Source organism: Podarcis raffonei, chromosome 5 (assembly GCF_027172205.1).
Source record: "Podarcis raffonei isolate rPodRaf1 chromosome 5, rPodRaf1.pri, whole genome shotgun sequence".
Classification (NCBI taxonomy): Eukaryota; Metazoa; Chordata; class Lepidosauria; order Squamata; family Lacertidae; genus Podarcis; species Podarcis raffonei.
In genome coordinates this window covers 4,973,850-4,996,501 of record NC_070606.1, presented here as the reverse complement: position 1 = coordinate 4,996,501, position 22,652 = coordinate 4,973,850, and the positions used below count along the sequence as shown (strand labels likewise).

General features: G+C 43.4%; 1 protein-coding gene across 9 annotated transcripts; it reads right to left on the bottom strand.

The window, feature by feature from the left end:
* Positions 1-2,514: 2,514 nt before the first annotated feature.
* On the bottom strand, positions 2,515-21,870 carry TTLL1 (TTL family tubulin polyglutamylase complex subunit L1). Of its 9 annotated transcripts, XM_053387672.1 has the most exons (11): positions 19,067-19,082; positions 17,708-17,812; positions 15,854-15,970; positions 15,051-15,259; positions 12,937-13,117; positions 12,035-12,169; positions 10,493-10,601; positions 9,821-9,964; positions 8,243-8,329; positions 6,532-6,695; positions 2,515-3,822 (listed from the first exon to the last, which is right to left on the bottom strand). In XM_053387672.1, coding segments are annotated over exons 2-11 (1,278 nt in total). In that variant the 5' UTR covers positions 17,710-17,812; positions 19,067-19,082; the 3' UTR covers positions 2,515-3,692. The 9 variants fall into 9 exon arrangements, with proteins under 9 accessions (XP_053243647.1, XP_053243650.1, XP_053243651.1 ...); XM_053387675.1 differs by lacking the exons at positions 17,708-17,812; positions 19,067-19,082 and adding an exon at positions 21,662-21,870; XM_053387676.1 differs by lacking the exons at positions 17,708-17,812; positions 19,067-19,082 and adding an exon at positions 21,124-21,229.
* Positions 21,871-22,652: the final 782 nt, after the last annotated feature.

Genomic DNA, 22,652 nt, shown 5'->3' with positions numbered 1-22,652 from the left:
TTGCTGTTCAGTTCAGTTCCAGCTTACTATAAAGAACCACTTGGAGAAATCTCTGTGTCGTCTGCTTTGTCAACCCACTACTTAATAGTGGCGACGAGGATGGGATCGGATGGACGTCAGAGCACAGCCAGATTCGGACACTTACTGAGCTGAAACACTGAGTGAAATCAGTGAACAGTACCAATTCAGAGCTGACTGTACCGGCTAGAGCACTGTGTTCCATCCATCGCCCACGTCGGCATTGGAACCATGGCTTCACTTGTGCCTCTACCGCTGTTTGGCCCAGCCTCTGAATCATGGGACTCCTACCTCGCTCAGTTCGACTGCTACCTCCAAGCCAACGAGCTGACGGAAGTGTCAGAGGAGCGTAAGCGGGCCTATTCCTCAATCTCTGTGGGCCTGAGGTATTCGAGACAGCCCAAGTTTTGGTTGTGCCACTAGCAGTCCAGCAGTGCCATGGGATGTGGTAAAGGAGAAGCTAAAAAACCAATACGTGCCAAAGCCGTCCAAGATTGCTGCCCGCCATGCGTTCTACCACTGAAACCAGGCAGAGGGGGAGTCAATTAACAACTACACCGCCGCCCTCCGACAGGCTGCAGTGCACTGCGAGTTCTGAGACTTAGACAATGCCCTGATGGATGGAATCGTCTGCGGGGTCCAGGACATCTGTCTGCAACGGCGTCTCCTCGCCAAGCCAGACCTCACGCTGCAGAAGGCCATTGAGGAGGCTGCGGCCTCAGAAGCTGCTGAATGCTCCGCCCAGGAGATCCACAAGGCCAGCAGCCTGCGTCTTGCTAGGAAGCCAGTTCCAGTGCATCACGAAGAGGCCAGCAGTGACGAGGCATCCTCCAGTGAAGAGGATGACGTGCACCAGACAAAGTGGGAGCACAGGAAGTTCAAACAGAAGTCCAAGGGCCAGTCAGAATGTGCAGGCTTTGTCAACCTACTACTTAATACTAGCCATCTGCTCTTTGCTCGCTGAATAATGTGTTCCAGCCAGTACCAGTCTTCACAATATGCCAGGGCTCAGCTATAGCCAATATAATATCACATGAGACACACTGCATCTCACAGCTCTGCTAGGTATAACAGCAGTCTCCCCACAAAGCAGTTTAACGTAAAACATAGCACCCACGTTCTTTGAAGAAGATGCTTCAGTCTGTGCGCATCTACAGCCCGCCAGCCTGTCCGCTGTGCACAATTGAATCATGCTCTGTGCCGACAAGGACAACAGTGACTTTAGAGAGGAATGGGAACCTTTTACAAAGCACTTAAAAAGAGCTGGACTCCTTGGCAGGTTTTGAACATGCACAAATTTATTTGTTAACATGATGGATAACTCAGAGATTTTTACATTCTCATAACATGCAGAGAACAATATATGCAAATAAATCAGAAAGAGGAACTGAGGGAAGGGAGGAAAATACAATTGTTGAAATAATTTGTTATGTGAAAATAATCAATAAAAACTTTTTTTATCTAAAAAAAGAATCCTGCACTGTGCTGTGGGCGAGGGTGTGAACTGGGCAGCCCCCTGCTTTTCTGCCCAGCTGTACATATGGGGAAACTTTGCTTTGCTAGTATTTACAGCATCCATCTTGCGATTCCTCAGGAGGTTAAGTATCTGCTACAATGATAAAATGCTTCTGTTTACAACGGCATAATTCTTTCCAATATCTGGGCACACAAACATTTCCTGACAATGTGTGTTTGGGGAGATGGAGGAGGAAACACCTGCCTTTATGCATGACATCACTACCACGACATTCACAATTGGACTGCAAATGTAGTTAACAGCAGCTTTCTCCCAGCCAAGAAGTGGCTCAGAGAAATCCAGGAGGGATTTCAAAGCAGACTGCACAAAATAAACATTCTTAACCTTAAAGCTATTAATAGGCCTTTTTAAAATTAAAGCCACAACACAAAGGCGTTCCTCAATAATCCCTTCTTCCCCTTTCACACAAGTTATCTCCCATGCTGTTCACTGTCCCCAACATTACACAGCAGATTCTTAGGTTTTGTTTGGTGCTTTGAATTGATCTTAAAGCAAGTCACTTTGAGTTACCTTATAAGAAATGACTAACAAATACAATAAATAATAGTAAATTAAAATGATGATAATATAAGCTCAGTTGTCTGGAAGCTTGAAGTAGCATTTGGCTTCTAAACTAGTTTGGTGCTCAGAAATCATGATTTGGTTCGATGTCTGTATTGAGCCACAGTCTCACATCGGCTAACGCCACAGGAGTTGTCTTTATTGTGTGTCCTTGGGGTACAAAAATTCACTACTTTGCTGCATCTCTTCCCATACATGATGTCCTTTTTCCTGTCTCCCTCGGAGACCACCTTGGTAGGAAAATAGAAGAATCACTAAGGAGAGGTAACCAACTGGCCAAAGTCAAAAGGTAGCGTCTAATAGTAGCAACAGCAGCATGTTTGTGACTTAAAAGAAGTGGCTACAATAGTTGCATACAATTGTGGTTTAGTGCACTGAAGTAGCAAATATGGAAAGACTATTAAGAGTAGAATACAGCACCTCAGAGTAAAAATAAATGTTGATGTAGCAATTTGTGATGCTATCTGACAAACCCACTGCAATGCACCAGTTTCTTAGTGTGCTTGCCAGATTAACAATTGGCGAATGATACTTGAAACTCAACACTGACGTCGTTTCTGCCAGTAACAGCCGTTACATCAAATTGTGCAGAAACGTATTGCTGTATCAGCTTATAGATCGGTCTTTGCTATATATAGTCATGACAGCAGGCCTGTCACAATATCCCCAGTACACAAAGGCTTTATTAGGTTCCCCCACCCATTCTACAAGCGGCTTTTAGAAGTGGAAACATGTAGTTTGAAAACAGGCATTTCGAACATGAACCATACTGATTTGGTCTTTTGGTGTAATTTGCAAAAAATAAAATAAAAGTATGTGTTTTCAGTAATATACTCTTACAATTCTGGTAAAATATTAAGAAAAAAAGACAGCTTTTCTCCCTACAAAATATGAATTTCAAGATGCATATTTTGTCCAATGTGGCACGTTGGGGCACATCACGCTGTTGGCGCCCACTGAGGTTTCCAGCCTCTGCTGATTTATTGAAATGACAGTTTGGGAGGGCTGGGGGGGGTTGTTGGGGGAGTGTTACCTGCCTTGAGTTCTGTATTTATTTGTTGGCGTTTTCCTCGTTTAGGAATTCTGAGCATCACCAGGCTTAGTTCTATGAAACGGGCATTTTGTAGTCCAAAACAAAACAAGTGCCTCTGAACCGAAAAGTATTGGGGACCCCTATGGTAGCAATGCATGAGAAAGCAACCACTTGTTTGCAAGACACAGTAATTTATTTACCGGTAAAAAGCTCATTTCCAATTATATTAAGTCATAGTATATATTAATACAACTATTTCATACAACATGCAACATAACAGTCCTGCAGTAAAACTGCAATGAACTGATTAATAACTGTTTATATACATGCTAATAAACCAATTTTGTCCAGTCCTTCAATGTACTTGTCACTGCCGGACAGAAAACTATTCTGTCCTCTTTGCGCAACATTACTTCCCCCATAAAAGCATTTTGCAAACAGGAAGGAGGTCATCCAAAATCTGAGCATCCATTTCAAGCAAACTGCCTACAAAAACCACAGCCCTGAATCTCAGGAAGCGTCAGTCTACACTTCATTCTGCAGCTACTTCCATGTAAGGGGCCCTGATTTTCCAGTCTCTCTGGTTCGAGTTCCCTTCAATCCAATGGACTGCCCAGAGCGACTTCTCAAATCACGATCTGACACTTCACTTTGCGCCATCTCTTCATCGTATCTAAGGGCAAAGAGAAAGTCAGTATTGTCCCATGGGATTCACAGGTGATGATCAGAACAAAGTGCTACCGCTCTTCCTAGACTTTGCTACTACAGGTTGTAGATGGAGGAATTGAATGCTTGCCAATTATCTCCCTATTATTATTTTTATTATTATTATTCCACCCACATTATCAGGATGGTTCATAACACAAAAATACATGATAAAAATGAGAATAAAAAACCAACCAACCAATAACCCCCTTCCCCCAACCCCATGCATATTGGAAGCATGTGAAGGAGAACACTTCTGGTTCTTCTGCATGCAGAAAACCTGTGTGGGGAAGATATTTTATATATAAAGGTAAAGGTACTGCTGACCGTTAGGTCCAGTCGCGGACGACTCTGGGGTTGCGGTGCTGATCTCGCTCTATAGGCCAAGGAAGCTGGCATTTGTCCACAGACAGCTTCTGGGTCATGTGGCCAGCATGACTAACACCGTTTACCTTTCCCCTGGAGCGGTACCTATTTATCTACTTGCAGCTGGATGTGCTTTCAAACTGCTAGGTTGGCAGGAGCTGGGACCGAGCAACGGAAGCTCACCCTGTCGCGGGGATTCGAACTGCTGACCTTCTGATCGGCAAGCCAAGAGGCTCAGTGGGTAACCACAGCGCCACCCGCGTCCCTATTTCATATATACACACACACAATCTCCACTTCTTGTGTGTAGTCTACAGTGATACAAGCCACTAAAGTTTAGGAAGAGCTATGAAGGTGAATGGCGTTTCCGTGCGCTGCTCTGTTTCGCCAGAAGCGGCTTAGTCATGCTGGCCACATGACCCGGAAGCTGTACACCGGCTCCTTTGGCCAATAAAGCGAGATGAGCGGCGCAACCCTAGAGTCGGTCAGGACTGGACCTAATGGTCAGGGGTCCCTTTACTTTTATACCACCATTATACTGCTGATTATGTATTTTCGCTATACACGCACACAATCTCCACTTCTTGTGTGTAGTCTACAGTGATACAAACCACTGAAGTTTAGGAAGAGCTATACCACTATTATACTGCTGATTATGTACTTTGGTTCTATCACAGGACAGAAGATAAGAATAAGAACTTGTTATTTTGAATTGAAAGCTTCATGTTAATGTTTACTTCTGTGTATGTCCTGTCAATGCAGACAACTGCACTATTTCTTCCAAGGATGTGCATCACTACCGTCTAAAGCCTCAGCTGCCATTTAGTATGTAAGTACTTTCCATTTTGCTTCAAGATTAATGGCATAAATGACAGACGGTGACGTCACTCAAGTGAAACAAATGGCTCATCTAGAAGAACCTTAAAACTTTTAACAGCAACAAACCTCAGAGATACTGCACATTTATAACTTGCCACAGCAATCTGCAACATTCTGAAATACAGTGGTACCTCAGGTTAAGTACTTAATTCGTTCCGGAGGTCCACTCTTAACCTGAAACTGTTCTTAACCTGAAGCACCACTTTAGCTAATGGGGCCTCCTGCTGTCGCCGCGCAGCCGGAGCACAATTTCTGTTCTCATCCTGAAGCAAAGTTCTTAACCTGAAGCACTATTTCTGGGTTAATGGAGTCTGTAACCTGAAGCATATGCACCGTATTTTTCGCTCTATAGGGCGCACTTTTCCCCCTCCAAAAATGAAGGGGGAAAGTGTGTGCGTCCTATGGAGCGAATGCAGGCTTTCGCTGAAGCCTGGAGAGCGAGAGGGGTTGGTGCACACCGACCCCTCTCGCTCTCCAGGCTTCAGACAGCTATCCGCAAGCCTTCGGATCCCCGGCAGGATAGCAGCCTGTTCTCTGCAAGCCCTCTGAGTGTGGCGGGAGTTCCCGCCGGGCTCCAAAGGCTTGCGGATAGCAGTCTGTTCTGAGGACTGGGGTCGGGGGAAGCTCGGGCTGCCCCAGCCCCAGCCCCGCGGCTAAAAACGAAGCCACGTACAACCTCTCCTGGCTGGAGAGGTTGCACGTGGCTAAAGAGGAAGCCAAGACAGCCAGCGGGATGGATCCCGTGCGCAGTCTTGGCTTCTTTGCTCTTTGGGGTTTGGGGGGGGGAATAATTTTCCCCCTTTATTTCCCCCCCTAAAAACTAGGTGCACCCTATGGAGCAAAAAATACGGTAACTTGCTACAGCGATCTGCAACTTTCTAAAATACTTAATAATGTGATTATCTGGTAAATAATGGCTGTTATTTCAACAGCTATTCACAGAAGGATGCAACCGTTACAGACATATTTAACCAGATAAAATGAAGAAAAATTGTGTGGTACAGTACAGAAGTCAGGGGTACAAGGCTGGAATGGCTAAGTCACCTGGCACCCTAAGTAAGACTCAATTCAAGTGATCTTAGTGTTTGAGGCATAAGTATTTCACAGGACTATTTTTTTCCACCATAAAATGGTCTTTCCGCAGTAGAGATCCCTGTGGATTGCTTTGGGAAGGATTTAACAAACAATACTAAGTCTACAGACCTTGTGAACCATTGTGTTTTTATGCATTATGCATTTGTCATGGTCCGAAATTGCTCAGAAATGTTTTCTAAGAAGTCATTCATAAAAGAAATAAGTAAGAATGTGCTATCTGAGTTTTTGCTGAGTTAACACCAAGACTAGGTTACACTCAGATACTAGTCAAAAGGCAGCCCTAAAGTATCTACTTGCAGAGGTTCAGACAGTTGCTTTATCTATGATTAATACTTACAAAATCTCATAATGTCCAAGGGCTTCTTTGGGGGGAGATTTATTCCATTTACAGTCTGGAATTTCCCCGTTAGGGACAGCAATGTTAAGTGTATCATTAATAAGATTGTATTTGAGGATACGATCATTGGCAGTACTAGAAGTAAGAGATGGAGAAGCGTTGACCTACGAAGTGCACACAGGAGGGAGAAAAATAGATAGTTCACATCCACCAATTCTTCCACAAACAGAAACACGATAAATCATCAACAGCACCTCAGGGTCATTCCCTAACAAGTAGCCCAATTTTTGATGATTTTTTTACCTCATATCGGCCAGTTTTCTTAAAATTTTGAACACTTGTTGAATGATCAGAACTAAGTTTAAATCTAAAATTTTACTTTTTTATCTCATCCCGTTTTTGAGTTGTGGGGGTTTGAAATTTTTAAAAAATGACAATTGTAGCCTTGCCAGACTAAACAAAAATCTTAAAAGCTCAGCTCAGAATTGAGATATTTCCAAACTAAAAGTATCAATCTCTTCAGAATTTCATGGGCTTTAATTTGATATGGCACATGATGGATTTACTTTAAATTTTAAAGTTACATAATTAAAAAAATGGTTGAAGTGATAAAAAATTATTAGGAATTAAAAATTCCAAAAATGTATTATTACATATTTCTAAGAGCGTCCTGCAAAATTGGGATCTGACTGGGATCACATTAAAAAACATATATTTTGTATATATTTGTTGGCCCTATTGGGTTCTATTTAGGATAAATGGGTTTTCCTGGAGTAAAATGTAACTGAATAAACAAGACTTCAAACGATAGGATCAGTTACTTCAGGCATTTCTTCTAAAAGTTATTCAATTAAAGGGTATCTGAAAAGCTAGTCAGGCTTTTCTTTTTAAACAGTGTTCCAAGGCGGTTTCAAAACGAGAACACAAAATACGGAATAAAACAAGAACAAAACCAAAGGGCCACAGAAGGTCCAGATAGCCAAAGGTCTGCTTACAGAGCAAGGTTTTCGCCTGGTGCCTAAAGACAGGGAAAGAAATGCCAGGCAAGAGCCTTCCAGAAACTCCCATTTCCATCAGACTCAGCGCCCGCATGGCCAAGGGACAAAGAACGATGGGAGTTCTAGCTCAGCAACAACGGGAGGGCCAAAGGTTCCCTTCCCATCATCTAACAAAGGCTTTTCTGCAGAGTTGTAGATCTCGAAACATACCGCTGATTTTTATGAATCGAGACGGCCAAGTTTGCGACGTTTTACCAGGTGCTATCATGCCGTAGTTTGGTCCCCATAGTTGCCCTGGCTTCATTTCCCACTTCCCCTATGGGAGGAGCCAGCAGAGCCCGAGTCCCAGCTCAGTGGCTCAGCATCCACTATGCCCCATACAAGGAGGCAGCAAGGCTTCTCTGTGAGGAGGGGCATAGCTGAGTGGCCGATTCCTGGGATCTCTGATGAGAAGTGATCTCCAGAAACAGCACTGGGAAATATCGACGTTGAAGGCCTTGGAGAGCAACAGCTACGGCAGATAGTGCTAGACTAGATGGACCAAAGGCCAGGATTCATTGTAAGACAACTTTTTATGAGTAGTATTCCTCAAAAGCAAAGACTTTCCCATTCAGAGTCTTGAGAAGGGGAATCCTTTAGGAGCCAATGAGCAGGACCCCTTTTCCACACGGCTTTTCAAAGGAAACCTGCAACGTCAAGATAACTCCGCTTACCTCAATAAGCCATGGCTTTAGCTTGTCATCAATGATGATGTCATATCCGTAACATTCAAAGCAGTGTTTATCATTGTTCATTACAGGCTGAAAGAGTTGAAAATGGATATGAGAGCAGAAATGAACATCAGTACAATTTTACTAGCTACGGAGTCTGACTAAAACTCTTGAAATAAATATGCAAGGCATTTGAGTTACATGCTCCCTATTTTGCTAGGCTGCTGTCAGCTGTGGGATGCCCTCAATAAATGGTACAAACAATCATATTGTGGGCTGGAAAAGGGGGTCCAAAAGGTTTGACGGGCTACTGCTTGTTATTGCTACCAACCCAGCTGCTCTCCACCCATAAAGGACTCAAAGGAAGGTGTTGGGCATCATCCTGCTTTTAAGAACCCCCAAAGCTCAAACGATCCTGTCCAAGTCTTGCTTTGCATTGAAGGGGGTGGTTGCCAGGCTCAAGGCTGCAGCTGCCATGTGATTGTATTCCTCATCCTGGTGATAAGAACCAAGTAATACTTCTTTAAAAAGTATTTTTCAATCCTACAAAAAATTATCTAGTTCTGAGGGCATGCTATTGTCCCCTGATCAAATACTCATGCATTAATGGGTGACACAACTACCCTCACACACATACGCATGCCAGCCTTGGCAAAAAGGTAACATTTATAGAAACCCTAAATGACTGTGACCTTGGACCGACCAGAGGGATGGCAACCCTGGACTTAATCTTAAGTGGCACCCAAGACCAAGTATGAGATGTAAAGTGTTGCTGGACTGAAAGGAAGGAGTGACCATAGGACTATTACATTAAATAAAAGTGTAAGTGGCCACTTGCCAAGAAAATCCAACATAGGAACATTTGAGTTCAAAAGAGGAAACTTCCCCCAAAAAGAGGGAATGGAGAAACTTCCCAAGAGGAAAGGTTTCCACATATAGAGCCTTTTAGTTTAGAAAAAAAGGCAAATAAGAGGTGACAGGATAGAAATGTCACAGCATGCAGAAAGGCGATAAATTAAAGTCTTTCTCCCTCGTAACACGAAGAATTCATGGAGATCCAGTGAAGCTGAATGTCGGAAGATTCACGAGAGACAACAGAAAGGACTTCACACAGCACACAGGAGAAACTATGGGATTTGCTCCTACAATGGAAAATGATGGCCACCAACTTTGGTGGCATTAAAAGAGGTGTAGCCAAATTCACAGAAGACAAGGCTGTCGGTGTCCCCTAGCCAATGCTCAGAGGCAGCATGGTTCAGAAAACCAGTTTCCGGAAAGTGGAGAATACGGTTGCCATCAGGTCCTACCTGCAGGCTTGCCATGGGCATATGGCTGGCTACTGTGAGAACAGGATACTGGACTAGATGGGCCACTGACCTGGCCCAGCAGAGATACGTTCATGTTCTTATATAGTCCTTATTTGTACACAATGTGCGTACTGCCTGCTTAATAAACTCTGTGGACTTTTTTTTCAAAGGACACCGAAAAGATAAGCACACATATTTACAGCCTCAATATTCAAACTGGGAAGAGCGGAAGGAAGCATTATAAAACGTATTTTTCTTTTGTTTCTCTACTCACTGCAACGGCTTTCAGTGACTGCACAATTATCCAGTGAATTTCATCAAACAGCTTGTTGGTGACCTCTTTCCCACGAGTGCTTTCTAAATACAAGCGCAGATTGCTCACCGTCCATTTCCCACCATGGATGTGGTTGTAATCATCCTGCAGAGGCAAGGCGTCAAATCAAAAAGTATAGATTTGATATCAGCTGTAAAGACACTCGCAACATTTTCCAAACAGTCCTTTGTTGATCTAATAGAGCAGGAGGTTCACAAGCCAGACTCTGGAGTAAGTAAGGACAGCAATACTGTTGTGAAAAAATAAAGGGAGCTGTCACAATGGTCTTCAATCAGGTTTTGTATGCAGGAGAAGCAGAGACATTGGCCCCATCAGCGCTGTGCATTTTAAACAGAATTGTACCACTTTAAACAGATTGTTACCCGCTCCCCACCAAAAAAGCCTGGGAAATATAGTTTGCTAAGGGTTTGAGAGCTGCTAGGAGAACCCTGTTCCCCTCAGAGGTAGAACTCCCAGGAATTAACAGTACTTACTGTAAGTCCACTAAACCAACAATGGGAAAGAGGTTGTAATCAAGGGACTGAAGAACTGTATTTTTATTACATATGTTCAGTTTATAAATGTATTTAAAGTAATTTAAATATACATTATACAAAAATGTTCCAACTTTACCCCATGCTTCTGAATGGCAACATTGGTAAGATGCACAAACATGTTGTCTAATTCACTTGTACTTGGTGTGTATTTTACTGTGCAAAAGCGACAAAACCCAAGTTTATACCTGAAATGCAAAAAAGGGAGGGGGCAGTTTTTATTGTTCACCTATTTATTTATTTATTTATTTTAACTTATAAACTGTCCTGGAAATAGTGATATCAAAAGCTGGCATATGCATTCTTAAAAAAATAAATGAATAAACTTCTTTTAATCCAATAAATGGATGTATTACAGCAATAAATGGACACATTACAGCAACAGTTATTATGGAGAAAACAACTAAACACATCATAATGTCCTGAGTACATTCTGGAAACAGCAGCTGCAGTCCTCACTGCACCCTGCACAATCACCTTGATTAGGATTTTACTGCTCAATTTCATAATGATGAATATCAATGTTATTAAGGAGGTATTGAATTTTTCTCAATGCTTTTTGCAATCCTGTTTATTTTTCTGTTAGTGCATCAAAATATTGTGGCCACTAAAGGGAAAGATTTAGAAGTTAGCAAGGTGCCAGGGCTGGATGATATTCATCCTAAAGTTCTTAAAGAATGCAGAATTCTGACTGCTGGTCTATTACAGGCTTCCTCAACCTCGGCCCTCCAGATGTTCTCAGACTACAATTCCCATCATCCTGCCAGCTAAGGATCATGGGAATTATAGGCCAAAAACATCTGGAGAGCCGAGGTTGAGGAAGCCTGGTCTATTACTTCCTGGATCCTCTCCCCACCCCAAAACCCCACAACAACCTGGTGTTAGGAGACTGATTTTTAAAATACATATTAAGCAATCTAACTCCTACCCTGTATACATATCCAAACCATGATAGAGAATAAGAACGGTTTCTTCAAACTATGATTTCAGAAGTCTTTGAGATTCTCAACAAAATACAGAGATAATATTAAAAGCGAGATATTAGAAGATTAATTCCAACAGGATTAGACTAAAGCACTTCAAAAGTTTCTAAAGACATCTTGGCCAATATGGAACAAAGAAACAGATTTCAATGAAGGAAAGTGAAAAGATTCAAGGCAATGCCAAATTGTACAAAAGTGAATTCCAGCAAAACCACCTTAAAGCTGGGAGAAGGAGGAAGGTGTGAAGGGATTGGCCAGTGGGAACCCAAGGGGAGGAGTTCCTTTGTGGATGCAAATTTGTGTCAGTGCAAATCGGGTCAAACAAATTCTCCATACCGAAATTATGGGGGTGGGGGAAATAACAAACAAATGTTTGTTTTCTTTATGATTTGCCCTGCTGGGATACATAAAACAATTTCTAGATGGGATTATTTTGGAGATTGTCATCTGACAAACTTAGCAGGGTTACTCAAAATCTCTCTTCCCCTCTAGCTTGCCAATATGCACAGGGAAATATAACAAGTTAAAATACAACTTCCTCACAACTCTGGATGAAAATTACCCTCCATCACTTTTTATTTCCAGAGGACCACTTCTCACCCTGAAACAGGGGCCTTGTCAGAATATGGACAACTTACATGTAGCATCTCAGAGGACGGTAAGTAGACACTAAAACATACAGGCGAAGGTCAAATTTCTTGCCACCTATCAGTAGAGGATTGTTGATATACAGAGAAATCACATAAGCTTCTTTAGAGGACTGAGATATAAACCTAGGGAAATGTATATTTTATTATTTTAAATGTGCTAGTTGCATTCAACTGTTTGCTTTTATTTGTAAAACTAGCTCTAGAAAAGCAACAAAGGCAGTTTTATTTTAGTGCTATATGCAAAGAAAGAACTTCCCTAGACCGCAAGCATTTAAAAGCAAGGACGACCAATGTGCTGCTCACAGAGTGCTTCTTGCAGCTACAGGACACTTTGTAGGAAGAAGTTCGAAGGACTCATTAATGTAAATAAATGATTTTAAATATTATAGCTTTTGTCTTAATCTGACTGGCAAAAAGTTTTAAGAATATTCTTAAAACTCTATCCACCACAGTTAATAGTCATTTGGTGCTTCCCAAAACAGCTTCCACTTCCTTTCAAAAGGGCACTAAAATCATTTCATGCAATTATACCAAAGCAATCAGTGCCACAACTTACAATTTTATAGGCCCCATCTTATTTCTAGATTCATTTTTATCTTACACACATAAAGTGCCCTGTAATCTGTAACTGTTTGAAGCTCTTATGAACAGTGGCGTAGCGTGGGTTGTCGGCACCCGGGGCAAGGCAAGTAATTTGCGCCCCCTAACCCGTGGATTTTAGCACTGCGAGTGTGAGCGTGCGCCCCCCCCCCCCCCGATGTTGCACCCGGTGCGGCCGGCCCCCCTGCAACCCCCATGCTACGCCACTGCTTATGAATGACCTTCCAGCAAAATAAGAAAGTCACAGATTCAGATAAACATGCTAGACTGCAACAAGGAGTTAAACATACGTGGATGTTTTGCTGTCTCGAGACCATTTTTTAATTTGGGAAAGTTTGTTGATAAGGAATATTCCTTTCCCTTGAGCTTTTCCGCAGGGTTTCATAATCCAAGTACTGGAAGGGTTTTTCCGGAATTCTTCAACAAATAAATTGTAATCAGCTGGGAGCATAAAGGTGACAGGCACAAAGTCTAAAACACACCAAGGAAAACCAAGACTTAATATAGCATAGTTATACAGAGTGCCATTTAATTACACAGTGCTTTGCAAAGAACCGGTACCAAAGGAATTTATCATCTAAAAATATTTAATACAGTACATACATCAATACATAAAACTAAAGGGGAAAATGCAGCCCTGTTCACATTCTCTCCTAGTCTACATTTTTGGTTAGTTAAGGTGATGGCAGTGACAGGGCTCATCTTCTCTCCAACACCTGCACTCCATGTTTAATACTAGAGTAGAAAGAAGCTGGGATAGTTTCAACCAGGCTTCCTCAACCTTGGCCCTCCAGATGTTTTGAGACTACAATTCCCATCATCCCTGAGCACTGGTCCTGCTAGCTAGGTATCATGGGAGTTGTAGGCCAAAAACATCTGGAGGGTCAAGGTTGAGAAAGCCTGGTTTAGACCAATTAACAGGTGACAGAGAAATAACTTTTTTGTTGTTCGCCATCTTAAGAGAATTATCATGAGTTGAAGAGTATCTGCAGAACTTCACTATCAAGAGTTACTGAAAGTCTATATAAACCTTAACTGATACTAAGTATATTAAGAATGGACTTGCATTCTCTCAACTTATAGTATAGTAATGCTAAAAGCATTATGGGAAAGGTCTTATTCTAGACGGCCAAATAAGGCTGTAAACCCAAGCATACATAATGGGAAGTCAATCCTATTGAAATCAACTGGGTTTATACCCAAGTCAACCTGGTTAGGATCAGACTGCAACCTCGACAACTGATGGCCACAACAAGGCCATGTCTGTTTTTTATACTCTTGGAAAGACCAAACATGATTTTAAACACCTGCTCCATTACCAGCCTCTCACGATTTTGGACAAATTACATCTTTTCTCACACTCTTGGAAAACTATAGGAAGACTTGCAATAAGGCTGTGTTCAATACTTCTGCTCTTTTAAATCTGCAAAAATATGCTTCAGAAACCTTGTCTATGTGACGTTTTCAGAAATCTGTCTCAGCTGATTCACGACTGACACGTGGCCTATTGAGCTTAGTACTGGCCTCAAAGCAACGTTATCTGAGCCCTCATGTCTCAGTTGTATTTTAACTGAGATGTGGTTCAAAAAAATCACTGATATTTTTATCTTAATGCTCTCTCATACCCAATCTGGACAGGCAAAAAACCACTCTCAACTTGCCTCTTTAGGGGATCTTTCATGAAATAGATTTGTTCCTCAGACCCTCACACTGAATATATCCTACTACCTACTACCTGAGAAGATGTGCTCTACACAATTAAGAGCTTTTGAAGTGCTTACATTTCCCCTGAACTGTTGTGTATGTGGTCACTGACCTTGAGCAGAGCAACACACACAGAGAGATGAGTAAGCTGCAGAATTCACTGGAAAACCACAGGCCTGGTTCAGACGCCACTTTAAGTCACAGTATAAGATTCAGTATGGCTTAAAGGAAATGCACACTTTATTCGTTCCTTCAGTCCACCAGCGAGAAATCAAACCAGAGGGTGGCTTGCCGTTATACAAACAGCCGGTTCACACACGTTTCCCAACAAACTATTATGGTAAGCCAAGAGCAGACCTTGTCGCCTACCAAACCACAATGGTAAGCCAAGAACTAACCCCATCATGATTTGTTAGGAGACAAGCAAACCACAAGGACTGCTTTCCACAAAACAGCTAGCCCACCTCTGATTTGTTTCCTCACCATCAGAAAGGAGGGAAGGAGAACGAACCATGGTCTTTTTGAGCAGCTGCGCCAGACACCCTGCTCCACAGTAAGTTAAACAATGATTTAATGTGATGTGTGAACCGGATGGCAAAGATTCAAATTTCTGAATATCTATTATATAATACACGCTACTGAGGCATGTCTTGTGTTTAAAATGCACATACAAATAGTAGAATTGGCTAAGACAACTCACCTAAGTAAAGGTATTTTCCATTTTCATCTTTCTCTGCAAGGGGGCTACCTTCTTTTTCTAATTCCTTCCTGTACCTCTTAATATTTTTGACCATTAAGTCCTTTCGGGTGAGCTCATAGTGATTTGGGAAGTGGTTGACAATCTGGTCATCAGAGAGGCGGTAACCAGTCTCCACGCTGAAAACATTTCGAATAGTTTGCACACTCATCCTGTGAAGAGAAAATTGTCACTCACCAAATTGTCCACCAAAATATGCAACTCACAACCTGATAGGAATCAGGCTGGCCTTTGCGTTAAATATGATCAGAAGGAAAAATCATCAGACAACTTGAAGACATCTGCATGAATATAAACCACTGATGAACTGAACCCTAACAAGATGCTCTTCTCATACACAGGAATTAGATGACCATATATTTAAAAACACAAAAATATATACCATGATAACAAACAAAAACTATACGCCCCCCCCCCCGTTTAAAAGGCCAAAGATTGTTTAATTAGCCCAAGGCCTAGGAGAAGAGGAGTGTTTTGCCTAGTGCCTAAATATATGTAATGAAGGCACTAGGTGAACCTCCCCAGACAGCATCCCACAAGGAGGGAGTCACCACAAAAAAGGCCCGCTCTCATGTTGCTACCCTCCAGCCCTCTCATGGAGGGGGCACATGAAGAAGGGCCTCAGAGGATGGTCACAGGGTCCAGGTTAATTTGTATTGGGAGGTACAGAGTTCAATGGGGCTTACTCCCAAATAAGTGTAATTATGTATGCAACATGTTCCACAACACACACACACACTGCTTACCAGTAAAAATTCCAGTCTTCATTTTCTGACACTTGGACCCATCCCCTCTTCTCAAAGTTGTTTATAAGCACAGATTTCTCTATGTCAGTAACCCATTTGACTTTTCCTGCCATTATCCTAAAAGTAAAAAAAAATATGCATTAACATTTACACACTTTTTTTGTTTCCTTAAATCATCGTAATTTATATGGGGAAAATTGATACAGGTGAATACAGGCAGTCCCTTATTTACGTGGGGGTTACGTTCTGAGGCACCACATGCGTCGATGAAATCATGTATAATTGAAACCCGTTGAAAAAGCCTTGCAACAACCCACCCCTTTTCAGTGATGTTTCAGTGACATCTTTATGACATTTCCAGATCACTTCCTGTTCAGCACGATGCACACATACATGGTCACATACATACTGAACACGCCTAAATGGGGGGCTGCCTGTATGTGAAATAATTTCCACAAATAAATTGCATTTAATGGGAGCAAAAGGAATAAAACATTAGAACATTTTAATCCTGCTATATTTAGCCCAGCAGGGATAGAACATGGCACTCTGGGCATAGAAGGTACAACTCACCAATGCAGCCTTTTTAAAAAAGGTATTTAATTTGCACTATAGTGCTTATTTATTAAAGTATGACTGCCCAATTTCTCTCACAGCTTTTAAGGCATGTTTTGAGATTGAAAGTTTATTTGGGGAGGGGGAATTAGTAAAATGCTAGCGGCTGGAAAAGAAGAGGTGTTTTAATAATTTATTTTAAGTAGTGCTATAATCCTTTTTCATTTTTTAAAGTTTCACTCTACCAATGTTATAACAACAACAACAATATTTTTTTAAAAAATAGCCAACATACATTCTGCACTAATTGAAAAAATTACAAAATTTAATGATGTGCCAACTGTGTGCCAAGTCACAAAAGATTCACCTACTCTTGTCAAAACTATACCCCTTGGAAGGAAGGAAGAATAACAGTTCCATACCTTCAGGGATTGTACTCCTCCTCCATTTACCCCCTTCTAAATATGCCAGATTTCTGCAGCCTGAAAGAAGAATAAGCTCCAGAAGTCATAAAAGAACACTACTTCGATCATATGGTGTGGATAGCCCCATAAAGTCAATGAGGCATGGCAATTCTATACAAAACCTATTGTGGGGAGCACCCTACATCAAATTGAATTTATCGAGGGACTTACATGCAGGATAATGAAATATTCCAAGTCACCCATAATACAAATGTAAGAATCACAACGTCAGTTTGGTTAGCAGGAAAGGATATTGAGAAATCTCTTAGCAGGTCCCTGAAGTTGGGTTTTCCCCACATGTGCCTATGGAATAAATACTGCTAATGCAGATTTCATTATTTTTATTTTATTTCATGTATTTATATCCCACCTTTCTCCCAAACTGGGATTCAAGGCAGTGTACAACCTTTCAAAACATAATTATAGAATAAAGGTAAAGGTAAAGGGACCCCTGACCATTAGGTCCAGTCACGGACGACTCTGAGGTTGCGGCGCTCATCTCGCTTTACTGGCCGAGGGAGCCGGCGTTTGTCCACAGACAGGGTCACGTGGCCAGCATCACTAAGCTGCTTCTGGCGAACCAGAGCAGCGCATGGAAATGCCGTTTACCTTCCCGCCGGAGCGATACCTATTTATCTACTTGCACTTTGACGTGCTTTTGAGCTGCTAGGTTGGCAGGAGCAACGGGAGCTCACCCCGTCGTGGGGATTCGAACCGCCGACCTTCTGATCGGCAAGCCCTAGGGTCAGTGGTTTAGACCCGCATCCCAATTCTAGAATACAAAGTAACAAAACCAAATAGTTAACAACAACAGTTAAAATGCAACGACACACACATTGAAAACCAGCATCAAAATTCAGTTTGCCCTGATAGCAGCTCCGTGGTCAACATCATCTGCCCCTTTGTTTCCAAAGGCCTGTCTGAATAAGAAGGTCTTATCCTGTCAGCAGAAAGAGAACAAAGGGGAAGCCAATCTAACTTCTTCTGGGAGGGAATTCCACAATATGTGAGTGTGACGTTAACATATATGAGAGAGTGCTGGAGGGGAAATAGTTAAACAGGTTGCACAGACAGGACCCAGGGGGTGGAGTCAGTGGGACTATAAAAGCAGTTCTGGGAGGAGTTTGTTGGGAGTTGTTGGTGGGCAGTTGGTTGGATTTCTTGGGTTGGCTGGTTGGGAAAGGCAGCTGGTAATAGAGAGACAGTTAGGGCCGTGGGTTCTTGAGTGTGGGGAGGTAGAAGAGATAGAGAGAGGAAAATAAGACTAAGAAAGTAAAGAGCAACAACGTTTGGAATGCTGTAAAAGTTTTGTTTGTGTCTGAAATACAATACACTCTTCTTTATTAATTGAAAAGCTGAATGAGACTGAAGTGATTTTACCAGGCAGGACCTGGTTGGTGGCAGCGGATTAGTGGTGTACGGGTCAATAGTCCGTGAGCCGATAAAATACATGAAATCAGGGACCATGGATTTGATGGGCCAAAATTTGGTGGGAGATATTGGGAAACAAACAAAAATAAATTTCAGCAAACCAAAGGAAAGATTACCTCAGAAACCGGTAAAGGATGCAGCCCCTCATCAAAAAGCCCACATGAGAAGGCGCACACCCATACAGAGTTTTCTGAGGGAAAAGTCAATAAAACAAGTTATGCAGGACCCAAAGATGTGGGAGATGTGGGAAATTAGGTCATAAAAGTTTTGATTGTAAAACAGGAAAAGAAACATCTAGTTATAGCACCACACGGAAACAGACATATTGTATGCAGCCTGTGGAGCAGGGCCCAACTAGTCAGGTTGTCAAGGAAACGGACATGCCCACTAGGCCCGAGCCTGCTGAGGTAGTAGAGGCCAAAGTCCTGCATTGTTATGCGATTCAACAAGATAATCTCTTGTTAAAGAACGCTGGAGAGTATATCTGGATAGACGGGAAAAGATCTCTCGGGTTAAAGGACACGGGATCACAAGTCACTATAGTCCACCTGGAGATAATCAAGGATGAGGCCATAATTCCAGGAAAAGCAATGAAATTAAAAGGAATTTCGAAAGAAACAGAGATCCTAAAGGTGGCAGAAATAGATGTCAGGTTCAAAAACTGGGCAGGGAAGTGGCAGGTAGCCCTTTCGGAAGAAATTCCCGCCCCTGTGCTCATTAGTTGGGGCATTTTAGAACATGTGCAGAGTACTTTCATAGTTACCAGAGCAAAAGGGAGCCCACAGTCAACTAATCCTGAGGGGGTGGATACAGTAGCAGAGGCAGACAGTGCTGAAGGACAGCAAGGGGATGATCAGTGTGAGGAAAGAAAAAACACCTTTTTGTTTCCTTGACTAAAAGTCAAACTCCCAAGTTTTGCCAAAAAGCAAAAAGAAGATACTGAGTTACAAATGTACTTTGAGGCAGCCAATTTGGAGAGGCCATTAACTCCTGAGTGCCCAGAACGGTTTTGTTGGAGCAAGGACCTTTTATATCGAGATGTCCTTGCCCCACCATCAGGGGTGTGTGTGTGAAGAAGTGAGAAGACAGTTAGTAATCCCACATGAATACCGAGGCAAAATCCTGCAGCACGCTCACAATAGTGTATTTGGAGCGCATATGGGTATTACACGTACAAAACGGAGAGTGGCTCAAATTTTTTATTGGCCAGGCATGGGGAAACAAATAAAACAATACTGTCAAGCCTGTGACATATGTCAGAGAAGAGGCACCGGTCAAGACAAAACAAAAGCCAAATTGTGCCCCTTGCCTATCATATCAACCCCTTTTCAATGGTTAGGGCTGGACCTGATAGGGCCATTGCCTAGAGCCAGCAAGCGGGGAAACAGATACATCTTCACCATAGTGGATTACACAACCAAATATCCAGAAGCCATTCCGTTGCAAAACATTGAAACAGAAACGGTGGCAACTGCTTTAATTAACTATATGAGTAGATTGGGCTTTGCCAGTGAAGCAGTCACTGACTTGGGTTAGTGGTGTACGGGTCAATAGTCCGTGAGACGACCGGGGGCTTCGTACGAACGCCACAGTGAGCAGCCACAGAAAAACATTCTCCCTTGCCATGCCTTTGATGCTGGTGGCACCGAGAGAAGTCGCTCACCCAAGGATCTTAGTACCAGCGAAATATATTTCATGTGGCCTGGGCCAAAGCCATATAACCAACACTTGGAATTGTGCTCAGAAATGGACCAGCAGCCAGTGAAGTTGTTTTAACAGGGGCAGCCCCACACACAACACGTTACAGTAGTTCAACTGGCATGTATCCCATGGGCAGTTGGCGCATGAGCCATAAATATGGAGAACGTGGAGATCCAAGTTCAGGACCGAATCCAGGAGTACACCCAAACCGTAAGCCCGACTCTTCAAGGGGAGTGAAACCCCATCCATTCCCTGAGCCTGCTTCCAACTGACCAGGAGCGCCAATGTTTTGTCAACTCGTTCAGCCTCATCCAGTCCGTGACTGACATCAGATACTGGAAAAGAGATGGAGGCATTCTGCAAGGTCTTAAAGAGCACTTACCTATCAAGAAAATAGAACTGAAGGAAACACTTTTTCACGGCTTCGATAAACGTAGATGCTGGAAGAGGAATGGACTTTATAGAGCGAGGGATTTGATTGTGGACAGTAGAATTGTATTGTACCATGCTACTAAAAGCAATAGGCATCCCAAGAAACCTCAGTGGTTCAAAAACATTCAATAAATTTTATTTCTGCTGCAATAAAAGACCAGGCCATTAAGGATCTGAGGCAGGGGTCAGCAACCTTGTTCAACCGTGGGCTGGTCCACCGTCCCTCGGACCATGTGGTGGGCCAGACTATATTTTGGGGGGGAAATATAGGTACAAATTCCTATGCTCCACAAATAACCCAGAGATGCATTTTCAATAAACGCACACATTTTACTCATGTAAAAACACGCTGATTCCTGGACCGTCCACGGGCCGGATTGAGAAGGCGATGGGGCTGCATCCGGCCCCCGCGCCTTAGGTTGCCTACCCCTGATCTGAAGAAATAGTTATGAAAAGGGGGAAAATAAGGAAAATGGGAAACTCTGAATACAAGGATGCAGCAGCCACATGCATTAAATGACAACTGTGCATCTGCAAAGAGATACTAAGAGTCCTCTCACCAATATAATCCTTTTAATTAATAACAATTTTGCCACACACATTAAGCTGGCTGTGCACAAGTTAAAAGCGTGTACCTTATAATAGTTTTTGAACAGTTCATGTTTAATTGACATTTTGACTGCCTACCCAGGGGGATTGGACTAGAGGACGCTTTGTGCCTCTTCCAACTTGGGCATTTCGGAAGGGGCAGCTTTTCTTCCCTTTGCAGGGCCACCTGCTCCTGCCAAATCACCCCCTGAAGGCCCTGTCCCTCCTTTGGCATCTGGCTCCCGGGAGGGGGGCCGCTTTTCTTTAGAAATGGAGCACAGGAGCTGCAGGGGACACCTGGGAAAGAAGCCGAGCCGGCTCCCCGCCTGAGGGCTAAGAAGAACTCATTTGTGTATTGTCGCGATTAAAATGATCCGTGATCCTCTTGCTTGAGGAGATCCATTCAAGAGCAACTGCACCCAAATGAATTGCTGCGCAAGGAAGGATGCTTCCATGCGGCGCCGGCGGGGGGGGGGCAATTTGAGGGGAAGCCCTGCCGGGAGGGGGCCGCCTGGCTTTCTTGGGTCTTTCTTTCCGCCCCAGGCCCCTCTCGGCCTCGGGGTCTCGACTAGATGCCCCCCTGGAGCCCTGCTCCGTTCTGCGCGAGACGGGGAGGGCAGGGAGGGAAGCTCTTTACCTGCCCCAGAAGCGGAGGCGGAGGCGCCGCCGGAGGCCTTTCCCGCCGCCACGGGCCCGCCCAGGATCCTCCTCGCCCGGCGCCTCGGCCTTCTCTCCCCCGAGAAGCCGGCAGAGGAGGAGGAGGCCAGCGGGCCGCTCCCCTCAGAGCGCTTCGCCAGCCGCTGCCTGGTAACCGAGGGACGCCAGGGAAGGGAGGAGGAGGAGGCGGAGGCCTGCCCCCCTCCCCATCCCCATCATTGGAGGATGGCTAGATAAAGGCGTAGCGACTGCGCGGCAGGGAGCTCTTCAGCGCCTTTCTCCTATATATACAGTATATATACATAAGACTGTTCTAGATCTGTCTATCCACCTCCCCCCCCCCGAAATATACTCAGAGTCGCAAAGTGATTTCATGCTCTTTATTCAGCTCATAGTGGTGAGGAGGAATGAATGAAAGTCCCCTCAAAGTATCTGCTTTATATACATTATTTACACAATGGGCTGCACATGATTGGCTAATTCCGGAATTCTACTGTAAGCCAATCAGGTTGTGGATTCACTTCTATCTGGAGCATGATTGGGTGGTTCCTGCCAACCAATCATACTGCTGCATTGTTCTAGGACCAATCAGACAGCTGCATTCCGAATCCTATTGTTCTAGGACCAATCAGACTGCTGCTACCAATCAGACTGCTGCAGTTTGGATCCTATTCAACTCAGTACATAACAAGCCCCCAGCAGCCCAGTGTCTTCTGCATCTAACGTTTGTCATCATCATCTATTTTTTTATTCCCTGCCTTCCCCCGCCCCTTAAGCACGTCTTGAAGATATGCAAGGAGCCTCCCCCCCCCCCCCGCCCAAGTCCACTGCAGGGTCTCTGGGGTGCAATGTCTCTGCTCCACACTATTCTTGCATTCAGTTGTAGCAAAACCCCAAAGTAGCACAGGTGTAAGGTAAAGGTAAAGGACCCCTGGACGGGTGGGAAGGGCCTACAATCCTGACACATGCTA